Source organism: Chiroxiphia lanceolata, chromosome 1 (genome assembly GCF_009829145.1).
Source record: "Chiroxiphia lanceolata isolate bChiLan1 chromosome 1, bChiLan1.pri, whole genome shotgun sequence".
Taxonomy (NCBI): Eukaryota; Metazoa; Chordata; class Aves; order Passeriformes; family Pipridae; genus Chiroxiphia; species Chiroxiphia lanceolata.
In genome coordinates this window covers 139,749,353-139,766,437 of record NC_045637.1, presented here as the reverse complement: position 1 = coordinate 139,766,437, position 17,085 = coordinate 139,749,353, and the positions used below count along the sequence as shown (strand labels likewise).

Genomic DNA, 17,085 nt, shown 5'->3' with positions numbered 1-17,085 from the left:
TATGCTTTTACCCTTCGTCCAGAAGATGCTGAATGTGCTGGTCACAACAGTGGATCCTATTTAGGTGAGCAGTTGGTTACAAAAGACAATCTTGTTCCTTTCTTTCAGCTTCTTTTCCCTGGAACTACTGTGTCCACTTTGCTTTTGGGGGTAATCTGCATACAAATGTCCTTACTCTGCATGAAAAATGCATGAATATTAAGGTTTTAAACATGGCTCATTGGATTTGACATAAAGGGTTTATGTAGCGTATGCCTTTATCTGGTTAAACATAGGATACTAAAATACTGGTTTGATTTTAAAGTCAAGATAAATATATAAATTTGGGGAAAATATTTACTCTTAAAGTACCTCAAGCAAGCAATGTGTTTAATAAAACTAAAAGGTTACTGTATCATGAAAAGTTTGAGTTATTCTTTAAAGACTCTTTCAAGGTTTTATTCAAGTTTTGCTTACACATTTTTTCTTTGTACATGTCTATCTAACCATTTTGGGAGGATTCAGTGAGAGTACAGAGCAATTCGCAGGCATCAATTCATTTTCCACATTACAAAATATAATGTCATAATAACTCAATAGCTTAAATTTAGTTTTAAAACTGAGCTCTACGTATCATTGCGGGGAGCAGGGAAGAGGAAGGGAACAAGTCCATTGGCTTCAGCTTCAAGATTCCAAATTTCAAACAACAGTAACATTTAAAAAGGTGAATGTTCCATGATATGTTTCAGCTTTTTAATTTGTGCCATTTTAAAAGCTATGTAAAAATATTTTAGTTGAAATTGTCCAGAATTCCTGCCAGCTGAAGGCTGGCTGGAGCAGATTTTGTGGCAACCAGCCCTTTTCCCAAGACTTTCATCCTCCTACTACAAGAGGAGTGGGAAGAAACTTGTCAAAGTACTTTAGTACATCCAAGCCACTGGGCTCACTGAGACAGCCTAGACCAGAAGTGTAAATTAGAGATGGTTTTCATATTGCACTTCAGTGGTTTTAAATGTGGTATATAAAAAACATCAGGCACACACAAACCTTATCATTGAAAGAACTTTAACCTTTCCACAAAACCTTCGTGGTATCATTTCATCACATGTTTGTGGAACTCATGGTTATCTGATCAGGCTGAAAATAAACTTCTTACCTTTGTTAACTAATCAGCTAAATTACTGTTGAATTGTAATTGTATTGAGATATTGAGTATGTTTGGAAAATGATACTTTGAATGTGATTGCAAATGAATTGCATTTTCCTTATCAAATCATTTCTTTGAAACAAGAAAGACATCTCCCTGTCTTTTCTTCCTGTATGCAAATACAGATTTCATGAATTCTTAGGAGGAGACTATACATGAGTTTGCAATCAGATCTTAGCGGGATGCTGCTTTATTTGAGAATGCAGGTATCCAAACAGAATCCATCTTTTCATGGTGCTCTAGCCTTTTTCAGGGAAACATTTTGGTCTACTGTTACCAAAAAGACCTAGTCATCTAGGAAGGAGGTGTCTTGAGGAAGAAGCTACTATTGTCCTACGTGCAAACAACAAAAAATCAAGATGGGGTGTAGTTCACTTAGGCAAAACTTTACAGAAAGTATTGGAGAGTTGCTGTACAGTTCTGGCAATGATTCCTCTCTTGAGAGCTTTCATATAGTGATGTGCTGCCATCAGTCCAGAGGTGGTACCTTCAGCCTTCTCATGCTGAGTATGTGCTGCTGGAAGTGAGATGTCGGAGAGTTAGAAGACATGAAAACTAATGTTATGACCAGTTTTGGGGTAAGGACACAAATATATTCACTGGTTCTGAAAAAGTAGTTATTTAGTTTAGAAATCAGAGGTTCCTTGGAGCTCTTCACTAAGAATTGGTCATTAAAAATTATTATATCTTAAGATCAGGTAGGTAGGCTTTTGAGAGTTGATGTTACTGTTCTTTTCCATATGGTAGCAGGACACAGTGATTTGTAATTCAAACTGTCTCATGCACTCCATTGTCGTCTTATCTCACAAATCATTAGGAGCCCAATCCTATCCAGACATATTTAGAGTTGCTTTTATCTTAAATAATTTTTCAGTTGTATTTTCTTAAAGAACAAACTGCTGTGGAATAACTTCCTGAGCTGGACAAATTCCACTGCTGGAAGTGTAATAATATGAAAAAACTTGTTGACCAGCTGAAGAGAGGACATAGAACTCTTACTTATGTGCTGTACAAGGTTTAAAACTTGGATAGTCTATGAGGTAGAGGCATCCTAGGCAAAGACACTTTGTAAACTTTCTGTTAGGTAAGAGGAGCCAATACCATATCTAACTGCTGCAGTCCATCTTCCTGCTTAGGAAGGCCTCTTTCTTTTCCACTAATCTGAGAATACATTCCTTCAATCCCAAGGGTAGTGAAGGCCTTCAAAGATATATTTTTCCCCTGCCTGTTGCTTTTTGGGAGACTGGAAAAACAAATACGATTCTAGAAAAAAACTTATTGGGAATGTCCACCTGAATGTTTCTGAATGTGTACGCTCTTGAAACATGATAGGCACTTACAGCACTCCCGGATTACTAAGAAACTAACAATTTCTAGGCAAATCTCATCATTATTACAACATAAAGCCTTGATTAAACATACTACACTGAAACCAAAACCTTAAACAGTGTCGCTGAAGGGCTTGAACCAGAACCACAAGTTCAGGGTAGACTGAATCACTGATGAGGGACTTGACCTTGGTTAGTGTGAGGTAAGCTAAGTATGGTAAATCATTCATATCTCAAAATTCTAAAATCAGTAGCTTCCTAAAAGCCAGAATAACTGAGTCATGTTTCATGCTGCTCTTGATAGTATGTAATCAAATCAAGTGAACTACAATAATTCTAGTATCAATTAATGAATTTTCAGTTGATCTTGTGGCTCGTTAGGGGTTCAGGGCTCTGTATATAGATATAGATAGGTAGATATAGAGATATAGACATAGATATAGATGATATAGATTAGATATAGATATAGATGTAGATGTAGATGTAGATATAGATATAGATATAGATATAGATATAGATATAGATATAGATATAGATATAGATATAGATATAGATATAGATAGATGGCTCTGGCATTTCAGTCTGTTAACCAGATTATTCTGTGAAGATAGGACCTTCTCAGCAAGCATGTGTGCTTTAGGCACATACGAGGTGGTCATGAAGAGTAAAAGAGACAATGTTCAGAAAGCAAAATGTCTTTACCATTTGGAGTCCAGATCTGTTATGTCCAGGGTTATGCTGCTTTGAATTTGAACCCTCTCCTCTAAAGGGACTAGGATAAATTTAATGATTTTTCACCAAATTCTAATATTTAAGTCACAGTATAGTATGGTATGTTTCTGCTGTAATTTCCTGAGGAATTGCTGGGGAGAATGTTAGGAGTTTGTCTTTGCCAAGCTTAAATTCTAGTTACATTACTTGAACCTTTATGAACATACAGTAAATATAGATGAATATCATCTGTTTACTATTCTCAATTTCGCCTTAAAACTCCAGACATAATCTAAATTTTTATTAACCCTGTCTAAATGTGCAAGCTGGGAATCAGTCCAGAAGCAAACAGAGTAAGAAGTCTGCTCTGTGTTTGTGCAGTTCCTGTGTAACAATAGAAATACTCAGTATACGAGCCAGTATAAAAAAATCCCAATATTTGGGGGGAAAAAAAATCCAGAAATATCTAGTAAAAATACTGTGTTCATACCAACCTAGATAATGACCACGGTACCAAACTTACATTTGTAAGTAATATGAATACAAAAGCTGCTCATAAATGCATTTACAATTAAATAGCATTTGTTTGCTCTAAATTATGTAAGATTAAATTCAGTGAAGAATAGATGTAATTTGAAATGTACCGAAGCACTTTAATGAATGAAAATTAACAAAAGCATGTGTGCTTTACAATATTCTGGAGCTTTACTTGTGAATTTATGAACCATAGGTGAATTTATATTATATTATTTCCTGTTAGTGTAATTTCTCTGACTTTGAGAAATTACCTTTCTATTTTGATGAATATATTTGGATTTAAATTTGCACAACACAGTAGTTGCAATCTACTTCTTCAGAATTATGTAATTAAATATAAATAATCACTGTGTTTTACATCAGCATTGTTTTAAAATACTGTAAGGGAAACAGGTTCACACATTGCTTGTTTTCAGTTTGGTTTTCTGTGTGAGGCCCAAGTGTATTTCTCCATGTAAGTGTAAGGATGTTGTTTTAAGATGACCAAATGTATGCTGCTAGTGGTTAAAAGAATAATCACACTTTTCTGCTAGAGTTTTTTTATTTCATTCTTAGAGATCTACATGGTTTCTCTTGGATTGTTGTTGGGCCTTAATTAAGTTTATTAGTAATGATTTTCGATTTTTATTTTATGTTGAGAAGTGTTACAAGTTCTGAAGAGTAGTTTGAGAACATTTGTTCTTAATATTTTCCTTCCAGAGGCTGCTCTTATTTCACCAAATCTGTTACATTCCAGCAGTAGTTTAGGGCTTTGCATGTTCAGTAAGGTTCTAGTCATGTAGCTGTAACCAGTGAGCTGGTGTGAGCTTCTCAATGTTCAGAATACTCTGTCGCTTTAGTGACAGAATTTTCCCCTTTTATTTTATAGTCTGCATACTTGGCAGCTGAGGTTAATCTCTGCTGATATCCATATTCCTCAGACAATGTAGCCTGCAGCTCCTTCCATATTCGTCAATGCTTATATTATCAAATGTTCTGGGCAAGCAATGCTTTTTCCTTTTGTTCTCTATAGAAATTCACTTTTAAGATAAATCATTTTATAGAAATGTTATTTTTTCTATTGCATATCAGTATTGGTGTTGGTTTCCTGTAGTAATTTTCACTATATTTTTAATGATGCTCTATTGTTCATTTAAATATATGAAGTTTATTTTTCATCTTTTCTGAATTGTAAAATATGCAAACATTATCAGAATATTTTTTGCCTTTTCATAAATGCTTTTATTCTTGCAAATACAATATTGTTTCAGTTCAGTTTAATATTTTTGTGCCGTCATAGTTGCCCAACATAGAATGCAATTATAAATGCAGACATTCAGTAAAAATATTTATTAACAGTTCTTTACAAAATAGCTTCTGAAGGTCGCAGTAAAGTTAAGCCACATATGAGAGGACATATAATGGCAGCTGTGAGAGAGGAAGAATCATGTTTCCAGGAATGCTGCAGCAGTATCATAAAAGTGTTGGATGTATTTGAAACAGTCTCATCCTTCCTCTCCAAATTGTACATTTTCCTTGTTTTTGAACCCTCCTTAAAAGCAAGCTTTCTTGGGTTTCTGTATGGGGCTGATTAGATGGGCTTTGAGGAACAGTTAAAAACAACTTTCAAATTGGCAATAGTCATAAAGTGGTGAAACAATCAGCATATCACACGTTTTTAATAGTCAATAGTTTTACAGAGCGTCTTCACCAGCACACTACAGAGAAGTCACCCATACTGGACACCTGCTCTGTCTCACGTTTGTTCTTTTTAATTAATATAATAGCTCTTCTGTAATGTGTAAGTCCTAGTTGAACTTGTTGTTGAACCTTCTTAATATACAGGACAATATTACTATTTTCATTAGAACAATAAGTTCAGTCACTGAAATATCAAATGTTTTATTCAAGGAAGCCCATGTTATCCATGGGAATGATGTCACCCGAGTCTTTGTGATGCTTTCTCTGCAGCCTGTAAAAGTGACAAGGGAAAGATCAGCCTGAAGACAGCACTGAAAGATTTTCTCCTTTCTGAAGGAATGAAAATTCTTAAATAACTGACCACCTGGCAGTTTGGTGATGAAATCTGAATAAATTGGATGGAGAAAAGAGGAACAAGTTACAAATGGCCTTACTAAAACCTAACAGCGAGGCTTGAATTGATATGAAAATTTTGCAGAAAAAATATTTTTCTAAAGATTGCAAAGTTCAACATGTAAGCAGAGGTTGAGAAGCTGTTGGTTAATGGCATTTGAGAAAGCTGCTCAGGGGCACAGAACTCTTGGTATTTGTAAGGCCAACACCAAACTGTAATGGAGACCATTGATTTATCTTCATTTGATCTTACGTTTTACCTTTTCCAGATATGCGGATTCTGGGTTTTGTGACAAGGCTCTTTATTTTGTTAGCCATTTAGCAGTCAATGGTGAGGAGTTATTCTGTATTTTTCTCTTTTCTTTTTTTTTTTGTTTCTCCATAAAGTGATTATACAGGAAAAAAAAAAAAAGGGGGGGGGAACCACAACAAAAACCCCATAATAATTTTTTTTTTTTTTTTTAATCTGGAACATTTTAGATGAGGCCTCAGGAAACTTATAACTCACTTCATGTGTCTGTATTGCTAAAGTTACTTTTAATCTTTCTTTATATAACTGTCTATGAAGTTAGGTATAGTAATGAGCAAGAGAACATCCTTGTGTTATGATGGACTTCACTCTAAGGCAGGCAAGATCTCCCAGGCCCTATTATGGGTGTGTAAGCTCTCCAGCAGGGCATTTCTAAATCTGACTACAGTTACTTCAGTGTTTGTGTTCTTTGAATAATAAAATAACTCAGTTTATTTCATTACATTTTCATATCTCATATTTTGATCCCTTTTTTATGCCAGTCCATCTCCTACTTAGTCTAGACCATACCATACCTCTTAAAAATGCCATCAGCCCTTTCCATGGATGGAATTTTCATCAGTTTGCATTTTACTTATATATATTTTTATATTTTGAATATGAATGGATTGACATCATGGTATTCTCAAAGAAATTTTTCTTCACTTTTTGTGTGTTGTAGATTCCCATAGGTACAGGGGCTCACATCAGTTAAATAACTTGGTTAACATCCTCTGTGATCCAGGTTCTATGACAATTTATGCTGAGTGGAACTGTGTGAGAAATGATAAGCCTGTGACTAAGCCTTGTAGCATTTCTCTTCAGATCTGGTTCTAAATATTTGCAAAATTGAATCTTTAACTTGCCAGATACTACCTTTGAAGAAGAAATCATAATATGATTACTTCTCAAACACCTAAACATAAGTGTTATTACAAGTTTGTGGAAACATGTTGCTGAAAATCTGGGGTCACCAAACACGTGTTTACTGTCTATGAAATGTTCTGGAAAACAAAACAAACTTTCTCACTATTTAAAGTATAATTTGTGTTTTAATCCATTCCTGCCAGGTAGGGAAATCAGCTTTGCAGTCCCTTACAGTCATTCCTCTAGTTCCTTCTAGAACAAAAAAGGTGCCATAGAGATACTAGTAAAATGTAATGTAATGCAATGTAAAGGACTAATTTGAAAAATCTAAGGTAATCATTAATAGAAGAGTAAGTTAGTTTTTAACATATAGTGTAAAAGATGGTGATGCCTTGTAAATGCAGATTAAATAGCAATATTAACTTTTAATTTCATAATATGGCTACTGTATTGTCTAAGATGTTCCTAGTATTTTGGAATTTGACTAAGAGTGTTAGGGTTTACTTATAAACATATTTAGGAAATGTTTTGTGCACTTTTTATATACTATCAGCATGGAACTAAGGACAACAGAATTGTTCAAGGAGTTAATTCTCATTAACCCTTTCAACCACCAGATGTGCTTCTATCATATATTTTATTTGATGTCTTTGTGCCACGGTGATTTAATAGACTTGCATTATGTGTAGTATGAATCTAGATTGCTTGAATTTTCTTGTGTATATATACTATTTTATAAGGTACTCAAGTCATCTAAATTATCTAAATACGTTTACAAATTATTGCAATTATATTTTACAGTTATGCTTTTATTGGTAATTTTAATTTTACAGTTTAAATAGGTACCCTATATAGTTTAAAAACATGGGAAATGTTATTCTAATGACCTGGCATATTAAACATATAATATATTTTTTATTCCATGCTCCAGTCCTTGAATGTTTGGAAGAGACTGTTTTCAAATGTTTTGAGAAGCCTTATTTTCTTACTTTGAAAAAACCCTGTTCTTGTTGCAGCTGGTTTTAGAAGAAGCTTTCGTCTTAGCAGAAAAGATAAAAAAACAAACAAGTCTATGTATGAGTGCAAGAAGAGTGATCAGTACGATACAGCAGATATCCCAACCTATGAAGAAGTTGCAAAATATAGACGACAACCTAATGACAAATACAGACTTGTTGTTTTGGTTGGTAAGTTGTTTTCTTTATTTTTGACCTGGTAAAACAGAGGACTGACAATTGGCACAATACTTACCACAGGGTCTTTTGGATTGGAAGGGATCTCAGGAGGTCACCTGGTCGAACCTCGTAGTCAAGAGGATTAAGACTAAATTCGGAGCAATTAGTTGGTGGCAACGACTTTGGGAACCTGCCTTCCCATCATGTCTTCTCTTGTCTTCCCACCTCACACCTCAGTAAAGAGGTGGCCTCCATCTTTTCAGGGGGTATTAGAAGGGTACTGGTGGGTCCCTGTAAGGCATCTCTTTTCCAAGCTAGACAAGCCCAATTCCCTCAGCCTCTCTTTCACATTATGTGCTTCAGCTCCTGACCATCTTGGAGGCCCTCTGATTTCTTTGATCCAATTTATCAACAAGGTTGTAGTGCAGCGCTCACTGTGGTCAGAGTATTCCTCATGGGATCTAACAAGTGCTGAGTAAAGGGGAAGAATCATTTCCCTCTATCTGCAGACTTGGCTCTTGCTGATACAGCCCAGTCTCCTGTTGGCCTTCATTGCCACCAGTGAGTGCTGCAGATCCATGCTTAGCTTGCTGCACCCCTGGACCCCCAAGTCCTTGTCATCCAGCCAGTCAGTCCCCAGCCTGTACTGCAGGACTGTGTATTTGTCCTCATTAAATTTCACAAAGTTCTGCCAGCCCATGCCTGTAGCATATCAAGGTACATCTGAATGGAAGCCTTGCCCTGGAGCAAGAAATTTGCATCACCCGTCCTGGCATCAGAAACTTGGTAAGGGCCCATTCTGTCCTTGGTACAGATATGAAACAGAATATGTCTCAGGGCAGACACCCAAGGAACCCCTCTTGTAATGAGTAGTAGAGTACACACCAATAACCCCTTCCATTTGAACATGATCCACTTTTTCACTTGTCTACTAGTCCACCTTTCTAGACAGGATGTCCCAACATGCACATAAGGATGCTTTAGGAGACTGTGCTACACCAAAGGGAGATGACATTAAAATACAGTTACCATGGTTACTAGTCTGAATGCACCAGTCAAGCTGTACTAAAACTCAAAAGAATTAGGTTGGTGTTATGCTCTTAGAGATCAATCAGTGTATCTATGGGGAAAAAAAGAACAAGATAAATACCTGAGGTCAGTGAAGACTGACAATAAAAATGGAAGCAAACATAACCACTTATTGTGTAAGAATAAGTAAATAGACCAGTAGTAAGAAAGGTGGATGCAAGGTAGACCTCTCTAGGCCAAGAAGGAATGTAAGCATCACTGCACGAGACTCAACATGTCATCCTTAGTCAGCTTTCCATTCTTCTGTAATCTGTCACTGCCATGTCTTCCTCACAGCATATATTATCTAATCAAAATGCATTGCTTCAGCCTCCTAAAAAGAGAGAAAGTACATTATCTTAAGATTTTCAAAGGTAACAGTGAGTAATGTCTCATTGTTAATTGTTTCTTTGGGCAGTAGCATATAGGCTGATACTTCATTAGTAAAGTTTCCTCCATTCTGAAAGCATCAGAGAAGAGAAATATGACCCTCTATTTGGGACTGCTAGGAACTGTTGAGTAGCTATGTTTTTGTATTGCTCATATCCAAGGGAACATTAAATTTAGTTTTTAATAAACAATTTTGTCACTCTCCAGCACTAAAAATCAGCCACCTACTAGTGTGATCACTGTGAGATTGTGGGCTGTGTACAACAAGTAATAACATGGTTGAGTTGATTTTACAGTTACATCAACAGAGTGTAGTGCAAAAGTGTGATAAGTAGACTTCTTATAACAAATTGCATATGTCTGATCTAAGGAATGCTTAGAGATTCCGTTTGATTTTTGTTGTAATAAATCAAATGAAGAAAGTGTGCTTTTTCAGTAACAAAAGCAATTCAGAAATTTATTGCAGACTTCAGTAATTCTAGTGTTTTTCTCTGGATATTAAGAGCAGCTTTAGTCTGGCCAATACCATAAAAATGTCTTGGGCAAAATGTGGAAAAACTAGCAGAGCTAAGCAATACAGGTATAGTAAAAGCGAACCTATTTAAAAAGCTTTTTGTGTGCCAGTAGCAGCATTCAAGATAATCCATCAAATAGTACCAGGAAACAAAGGGACAGATAATTAATTTATAGCTGTAATTGGTGGGGGCACTAAATGTCTGTTGTGTTATGCTAGGTCTGAATGTGTAATTTACTGTTTAAAAGGGGGATTTTAGATTTTGGTTTACCCTTTTTTAAGGGGAGCAATTTTGACAACTTTGAAATGAAAATTTTGCTTCATTTTGAATTTGTCTAGTCTAATTTGAAGAACATGAATTGCACACACAGTAATTTTCAGTGCCCTGTAGTGTGATATATGCTATACTCAAGTTCAGCTCAATGTACTAGTTTGTCAAGATTTTACCTTGCCTGTTAATGTAAGTTCATGAATAAAGCCCTGCATATCCTTGGGGCTAAAATAATACCATCTGAAGCAGTAATGATACAGACACTTCTGCTGTGCTTTTAGTTGTTATGAATGTGATGAGTCTGCTAAAAACAAAATTATTCGATATTATACCACCCATTGTCTTGCAGAGTGGCTTGCAGAGTCATAATTGATCTACAGCAGTAGTGCAGGAGAATGGCCTACCACGGCCATGCTGCTTGCAGTGAACTAACTGGACAGTTCAGAAGGAGACCTAGAATTGCTATCTGCATTCAGCCTTCCTGGCCAAAGGCATGGGAAGGTCAGCAAGGCTCAGGAATGAATACATAGGATGTAAGCTAGTGCCTAGCCTTGCCCACGAGAACGCCGGTATGAACTCACTGATCCTACTTCAGAGAACAGCAGATCTCAAAGTACACTCCCACTGCTAGTTAGAATGTACTGAAGCAAAATAAGGAGGTTCTCCTTCCCTACCACATATCTCATTGAGCTGCAGTTGGACAAGCATGCACAGTCATTGCTTTATAGTGTACTAGGATTGAGCCACAGAACCTCTCTCAAGGCATATTTCCTGCAGGGTCCTTATGATCCCAGCAGTGATATTGTCACCTCATTCCTAAAATCTTCTCTGAAAGACCACTTTCTTTTTCTTTTCTTTCAAACAGACTTCTAGGAGCTCATTGTGTATCTATGGGTGAAGAATGGCTGGTTGGGTTAACCCTCGTGAGACCTAAACTTACATCAAACAGCTTTTTCAGTTTTCTTCAGACATGTCTGAGTGGTACAGAATCTAGTGCAAGTTTTAATGATTGGTGGTTTAATTCTGAAAATGTCCCTCAGTAAAGTGAGGTGGACACTACAGTCCACTTGCAGGATTCGACCATTACTTAGCTTGCATGACTCAACATGCAACAGCAAACAATATAAGCCTTCCTTTAAAAAAGTAAACAAAGTATCTCTAAATCTGTCACCAAAGCTGTAAATATTGCTGCCTGGGGTGATTTATAGTAAACCAAAACTACACTACAGTCATGGATCCCACATGCCTGATATTTGACTATAAGAATCTGGATTGTCCTTTTCAATCCTGCACTTCATTCTCTTTTTGAGTTCAAATTGTGTTCAGATTCATAACTGTGAGGAACTGGCATCTTTCTCTGCTACATCAAAATGAAAAGAATACTCAGAAGAGAACTGTATATTACACTTGGGAGATGTAGTGTAAAAATCCGCATAATGGATGTCTTTGCTAAGCAGGAATCAGCCTCCAGTATTATGAGAAATCTGTGAAGACAGCACTGAAAAAGAAGAATCTACACCTTTCAGTAGTTCAATTTAAAGGTGATTTTTAAATGGTAATTTGGAGACAGAACAGTAGTGAGCTTGTGGTCTGGAAACTGATTTAAGTTTCCAAAGCATCTGTTGCAGGAAGTGAAGCCTGGATTCTTTATAATAAATAGAGCTAAAAGCATATTGTTGATTTGACAGAATGTCAGCTGATGAAGTAATATTTGTGTAGATTTGATGGGAAATATTTTTTGAAAGCAATACAGTGATATTCTTTTAAATTGAATTCCACTTGTTTTGTTCTACTTTGCTAGGATATATTAAGAGTTTTAATTATTTTTCCTATAAAAATCCATATTTGCCTTAAATAACTGAACTACTTAAAAAGGGAATTTTTTTATAAATAATAACAAAAGTAATACTATTATCTGCATAACACATTGATGTCCTCTGCAGACATGCACCAGTAGAGGCTGCTGTACACCATATTGAGTAAATATTTATACATACTGATAGATTAATTTACAGGAAGGTCAGAAATGGAATTTGAAATGCAGTTGTGCATTTAACTGATGTAAACACATAGAAATTTTAAATGCAGAAACCCTAAGATTTTACAGACAGACAATAGTCTGGGGGTAGCAGCACAGTAGCAAGCACTAGCTTTTCATCATTATAAGTTTCTAACTTCAGACAGGGTTTGATGCCATTTTTACAAATAGGCCATTTTTACAAAGATGCCATTTTTACAAATAGGCATCTGAAGGTACTGAAGCATCAGTCTGTTTTCAGACTCTGAATGTTAATTAGCCAGTACAACACTACTTCACTTAAATGTTTATTAGGTTTTGTATTTCCAGTGTCTAAAATGTCTTTGTTAAGAACCACTCCATGCATAAATGTGTCACTTTTACTAGGTGCACAAGAATTTTCTTTAAAACCACATGTAATATCCTTGCATTACTTGGGATGTGGTTCCAGTGACTCTCCTCTGTGCTGGGCTGTTGACCTGGCTCTGTAGAAACAGAGCTAGCTGCTGCACTGTCAGAAACATAAAAGCATGCAGAGCTGAGCTCCCTTCACACAGAGCACCGTGGCCCTGCCACAAAAGGGGACAGGCAGGCTGGAGCCCTGCATGAAGGGCCCCTGGAGGCCCACAGCAAGTGCCTGTGGAGCCTTTGAGACCTCACAAAAAGAGTGCCCTCACTGAGACATCAGTCACCACTGGCAAAGAGCTACTAGTTAGGGACAACGTGAAAGCCAAAAGGAAGGTCTGCTCAGTAGCTTCTAGTACAGCACTACTCAAGAGGAGGTGAAGGAGACAGGTCAAAAAAATTCCATGCAGTCTTTGTTTTGTCCTGCCATCCTCTTTCCAGGAGTGGTCTCTCTTTGGCAGTTGCGTGAAGAAGGAAACATTTGCTTTGGAACAGTTCAGACAGCAGGCAGGAGACAAGCACAGTTTAAAAGAAAATCAGCGACAAAGAAAGAAACCCAAACATCCCAAACGGGTTGTGACCTGGCAAGTGCTCTCCTTCCTTCCTCTCCCTGTGCAATGCCACCTTCATACAATCAAAAGGTGACAGCTACAGCCAGCCAGGAATCAGGCGGTGTTCCTGCCTGCAGCAGAGGCTGGAAGGAGCAGTGCTTCCAGGGCATGAGGAGAAGCTGGAAGCAATTGTCCCCAGGGCCATCTGGTGCAGGTAGGCAAGGGATGCAGCAGCTGGGGGGAGTGAGGCCATGCTGACACACAGATTGCAAAGGCTTTGGGGGCACTTTGCACATGCCAGCTGGGGTCCTCTAGTCTGCAAGTTGGGAATATTCTGGCAAAATGAACAGCCAAACCAGTTCTTATTCTGGAAAGCTGCAGGTTAGGATGCAGGGGTCTGTAGTAGGGCTGAGGATGGGTCCATACTGAGGGTAGTTTCTGTAGAAAAGAAAGTTAGCTTTGCTGGAAAGTTTTTTTTCACTGATTTTTCTTCATTAATAAAGTCAGAGCAGAGTAACTGCCAACTACATCCCCTGAAATTTGTCAGTGCTGTATATTATAGGAGAGGCTAAAAAACCATGGGCGTTTCCAAATGGCTGATTAAAAGGCAGTATATGTCATAGCTATATGCTATGTAGTCTTACCTTGGAGAGTACTGAAGACAAGAGAGAACTGTCTGTTAGGAAACAGGACGATTATTTTTCTTCCAGGTCCTGTAGGGGTTGGACTGAATGAACTTAAACGGAAATTGCTGATCAGCGACACCCAGCACTATGGGGTAACAGTGCCACGTAAGTAAAAATGCACTTCTATTCTCCTAATGATATACTTGCATTACTAGCCTTTATTATTGCATTACCTTTAAGGCACTTTCAAATTTGGGTCCCTAAATGCATGCTTGGCATTCAAGTTACTTTTCTAATTTTTAAAAGTGCTGCTGCAGTTCTGTATTAAATAACATTAATTAAACTGATCAGATATTTTGGCTCAGAGGCATAGCAGTACACTTTCAGCACAAGTTTAATGTGATTGATGTCAGTAAGGTTTAGTAAATGAAACTCAGCTGAAGAACACCCTGGATTTGGCTGTAAAGCAGTGAAATACACTCTGTTACCAATGCTTGCATTCAGCAAAATGGCCTTTCTCCATTAGGCTGAAAAATGAAGACTGATGATAAACAGTTTAATCTATGAATAAATTAATTAAATCCCTTTGATTAGCTTTAGTAAAGTTGATTTGGTGATTCTTTTACCTCTTTCCCCCTATCTGACCACATATTGTGATTTTTATAAAATTTAATAACATTGTGCTGTGTTAACTTTACAATACTTTATTGGGTTTTCTTTAATATGGAGAAAGCAGTTCTGGACTTCCATTTCTTGGTTTACTTCCTACTTGTACCTCCTATAGGGATCCTTCAAAAATATGAGTCCAAATTTGTAGATACTGTCACAGGTTTTTTGCAAGTGCGGGTATGCCGTAAAGTATATATATGAATGAATTTGCAAGGTAGAAAAACAAATGCATTTGGTTTGGCAAGTCATTTCATTTGCACATATTTGCTTCGGCTGGGTATTGAAAACAACAACAGCAAAAAAAGCCAGATGTTCCCAAAATATTTAACACATTGAAGCATATGCAATCATTTGCCCAAAAATATTTCTCTAAAAATTGCCAGTATTCATCAAGCTGCCTTCTCTCTTTTCTCTTCCAAATTTGTGGTTATGATTTAAAACAAACACATAAAGAAATCCCTCTCCCTGAAATTCAGTAAGTTAGGACTTGGAGGGAGAACCGGGGTTCCTGCCTTGGAAATGTTCCTCATTGTGTCAGCCTGAGAAGAGTGTGCTATCAAATGGCATTTAAGACTGTGTTGCTGCAAGCAGGTTGTGTATGTTCACATGTGGTGGACAATACAAATGCTGTAACATACGGCTCGTATTAAATAGGACTTCTGAATGAGTTCATTAATCATAAGTGGCAACCCCCACGAGTGAGTTTCATTTATAGGCAAACCCCTTATACCTAGTACTTGGGGGAAAGTCAGAAGTGCAAATAGTACAAGGCTACTGAAAGAAAACAGAATACAATTTTGATCACCAGAAAAAGAAAAGCACTAAAACATAAAGTTCACACCCCGGGTTTTTATTATTATGCTTCACATAGCAGAGCTGCAAGTGTTGTTAATGAACATAACATTTTATAAATCAGGTTGGTGAGCTTTGTTTCCCTTTATGGTCTCATATGCTAATAAGTTTAACAAGAGGCAAGGCTGGGGTAATTGTTATGGACTGCTGCTCCTTTTATTATTCAGCTCTCCTCATTTTATTGGATTTTTCCAATAGTTAATAAAAAATGATAATCTGATACTTGTCCAGTAGTTTTTTTTCCTGCTTTTCCTGCACACTTTTAAAACGCAATCCTGTCATGTTCTTGTGTGCCAGCTACCAGTTCCAGGGCGGCCTTACATCCTTCAGAAGTGAAGGAAGTGCTACACTTAGTATTGCACAAAGAGTTTGTGCTTTTCAGTGTTTTCTGAAATGGTTTGCATTATATTGTTTTGTGCATATTTTCCTTTTTTTTTTTTCATCTAATGAAACTGCAGACACTACTCGTCCAAGGAGAAGCCAAGAAAGTGATGGTGTCGAATACATTTTCATTTCCAAGCACTTGTTTGAGACAGACGTACAGAATAACAAGTATGTTGAAGAGATTTTTAACTAGAACTGCAGTTAAAACAATGGCTTTATTATAGAAGGGGGCTGGTTGTTATTTTAGATAATAAAGTGGATATAAGTTGCAGTGATTTGAAGATGTGTTAAAATTACATTTTGTTATATAAGCAGCTGGAAAAAAACACAGAGCAAAAAAAAGCAGCAAACACAACTGTTTCTAAGCTTCCAAGAAGTTTCATTGCCTCATCTCCTCAAGACACTGAAACTGTAGGTTCTTGGGATCGGGGAGCACTCTTTTAATAGAGCATCTTCTGTGATAGCAGTAAAGCATTGCAGCTCTAGGAGGGAGGGCCATGGAAGTGCTGCAGGCATGCCTGACTCAATGTTTGTGTAGTTCTACTCTCTTTCAGGCCAGGCACTTCCTCTGCTTTTGAATTTAGAGATCTACAGTGAAGCCCCTGCCTGTACACCTTCTAGGAAGCAAACTAAAATTAAGACAATGGTAGCATCGTGCTCTCCAGCAGCCTGTAAAATGCTGCAGCTTGAAATTCTGCCCTAGTGTTTCAGAGGGCAAAAGTGTATTAGACACAAGGCTGTGGGTTTTATTGAAACTTCAAACTGTGCTTTGCTTTTCTGGCAAATAGCGCCTGTACTTTTATAGCAAATAACCAGCCGCCTTGGTTCCATTAGCACCGTCGTCACTCCTCCTCCTCTTCTGAGACAGAGAATTTGGATATTCTGTAGTGTGCAATGAAATTTCAGTAGTTTCTATTGTTTAGCTTATCCACTGTTTTATTGCATTGCATTAGTTCAGAAAAAGAGGTGATGGAAAACATTAGTGGGCTGTTGGACTACAGTACTTTTTTCTCTTTAGCTGTAATACAAGCAGGTGTTACTGATTTGAAAGCGGTAAAGTAGAAGATTTCTTAAAATTGACATGCTGAAGTACTTGACAGCATTTCCTTTATAAAACATGGTAAAACCCTCATGTAAAGTACAATATTTTTGCTCCCGAATTAAATCTTATA

General features: G+C 37.1%; 1 protein-coding gene across 6 annotated transcripts in view; it reads left to right on the top strand.

Annotated features, from left to right (window-relative positions):
• MPP7 (membrane palmitoylated protein 7) overlaps window positions 1-17,085 on the top strand; it is a 149,842-nt gene that overhangs the window by 126,355 nt on the left and 6,402 nt on the right. For 3 of the 6 annotated variants that reach the window (XM_032688215.1, XM_032688222.1, XM_032688230.1), the window contains 4 exons: window positions 23-64; window positions 8,008-8,178; window positions 14,093-14,173; window positions 15,988-16,081. In XM_032688215.1, coding sequence (XP_032544106.1) covers window positions 23-64; window positions 8,008-8,178; window positions 14,093-14,173; window positions 15,988-16,081 — 388 coding nt within the window. The remainder of the gene's footprint in view (window positions 1-22; window positions 65-8,007; window positions 8,179-14,092; window positions 14,174-15,987; window positions 16,082-17,085) is intronic. The other 3 variants (XM_032688245.1, XM_032688236.1, XM_032688253.1) reach the window with 2 other exon arrangements.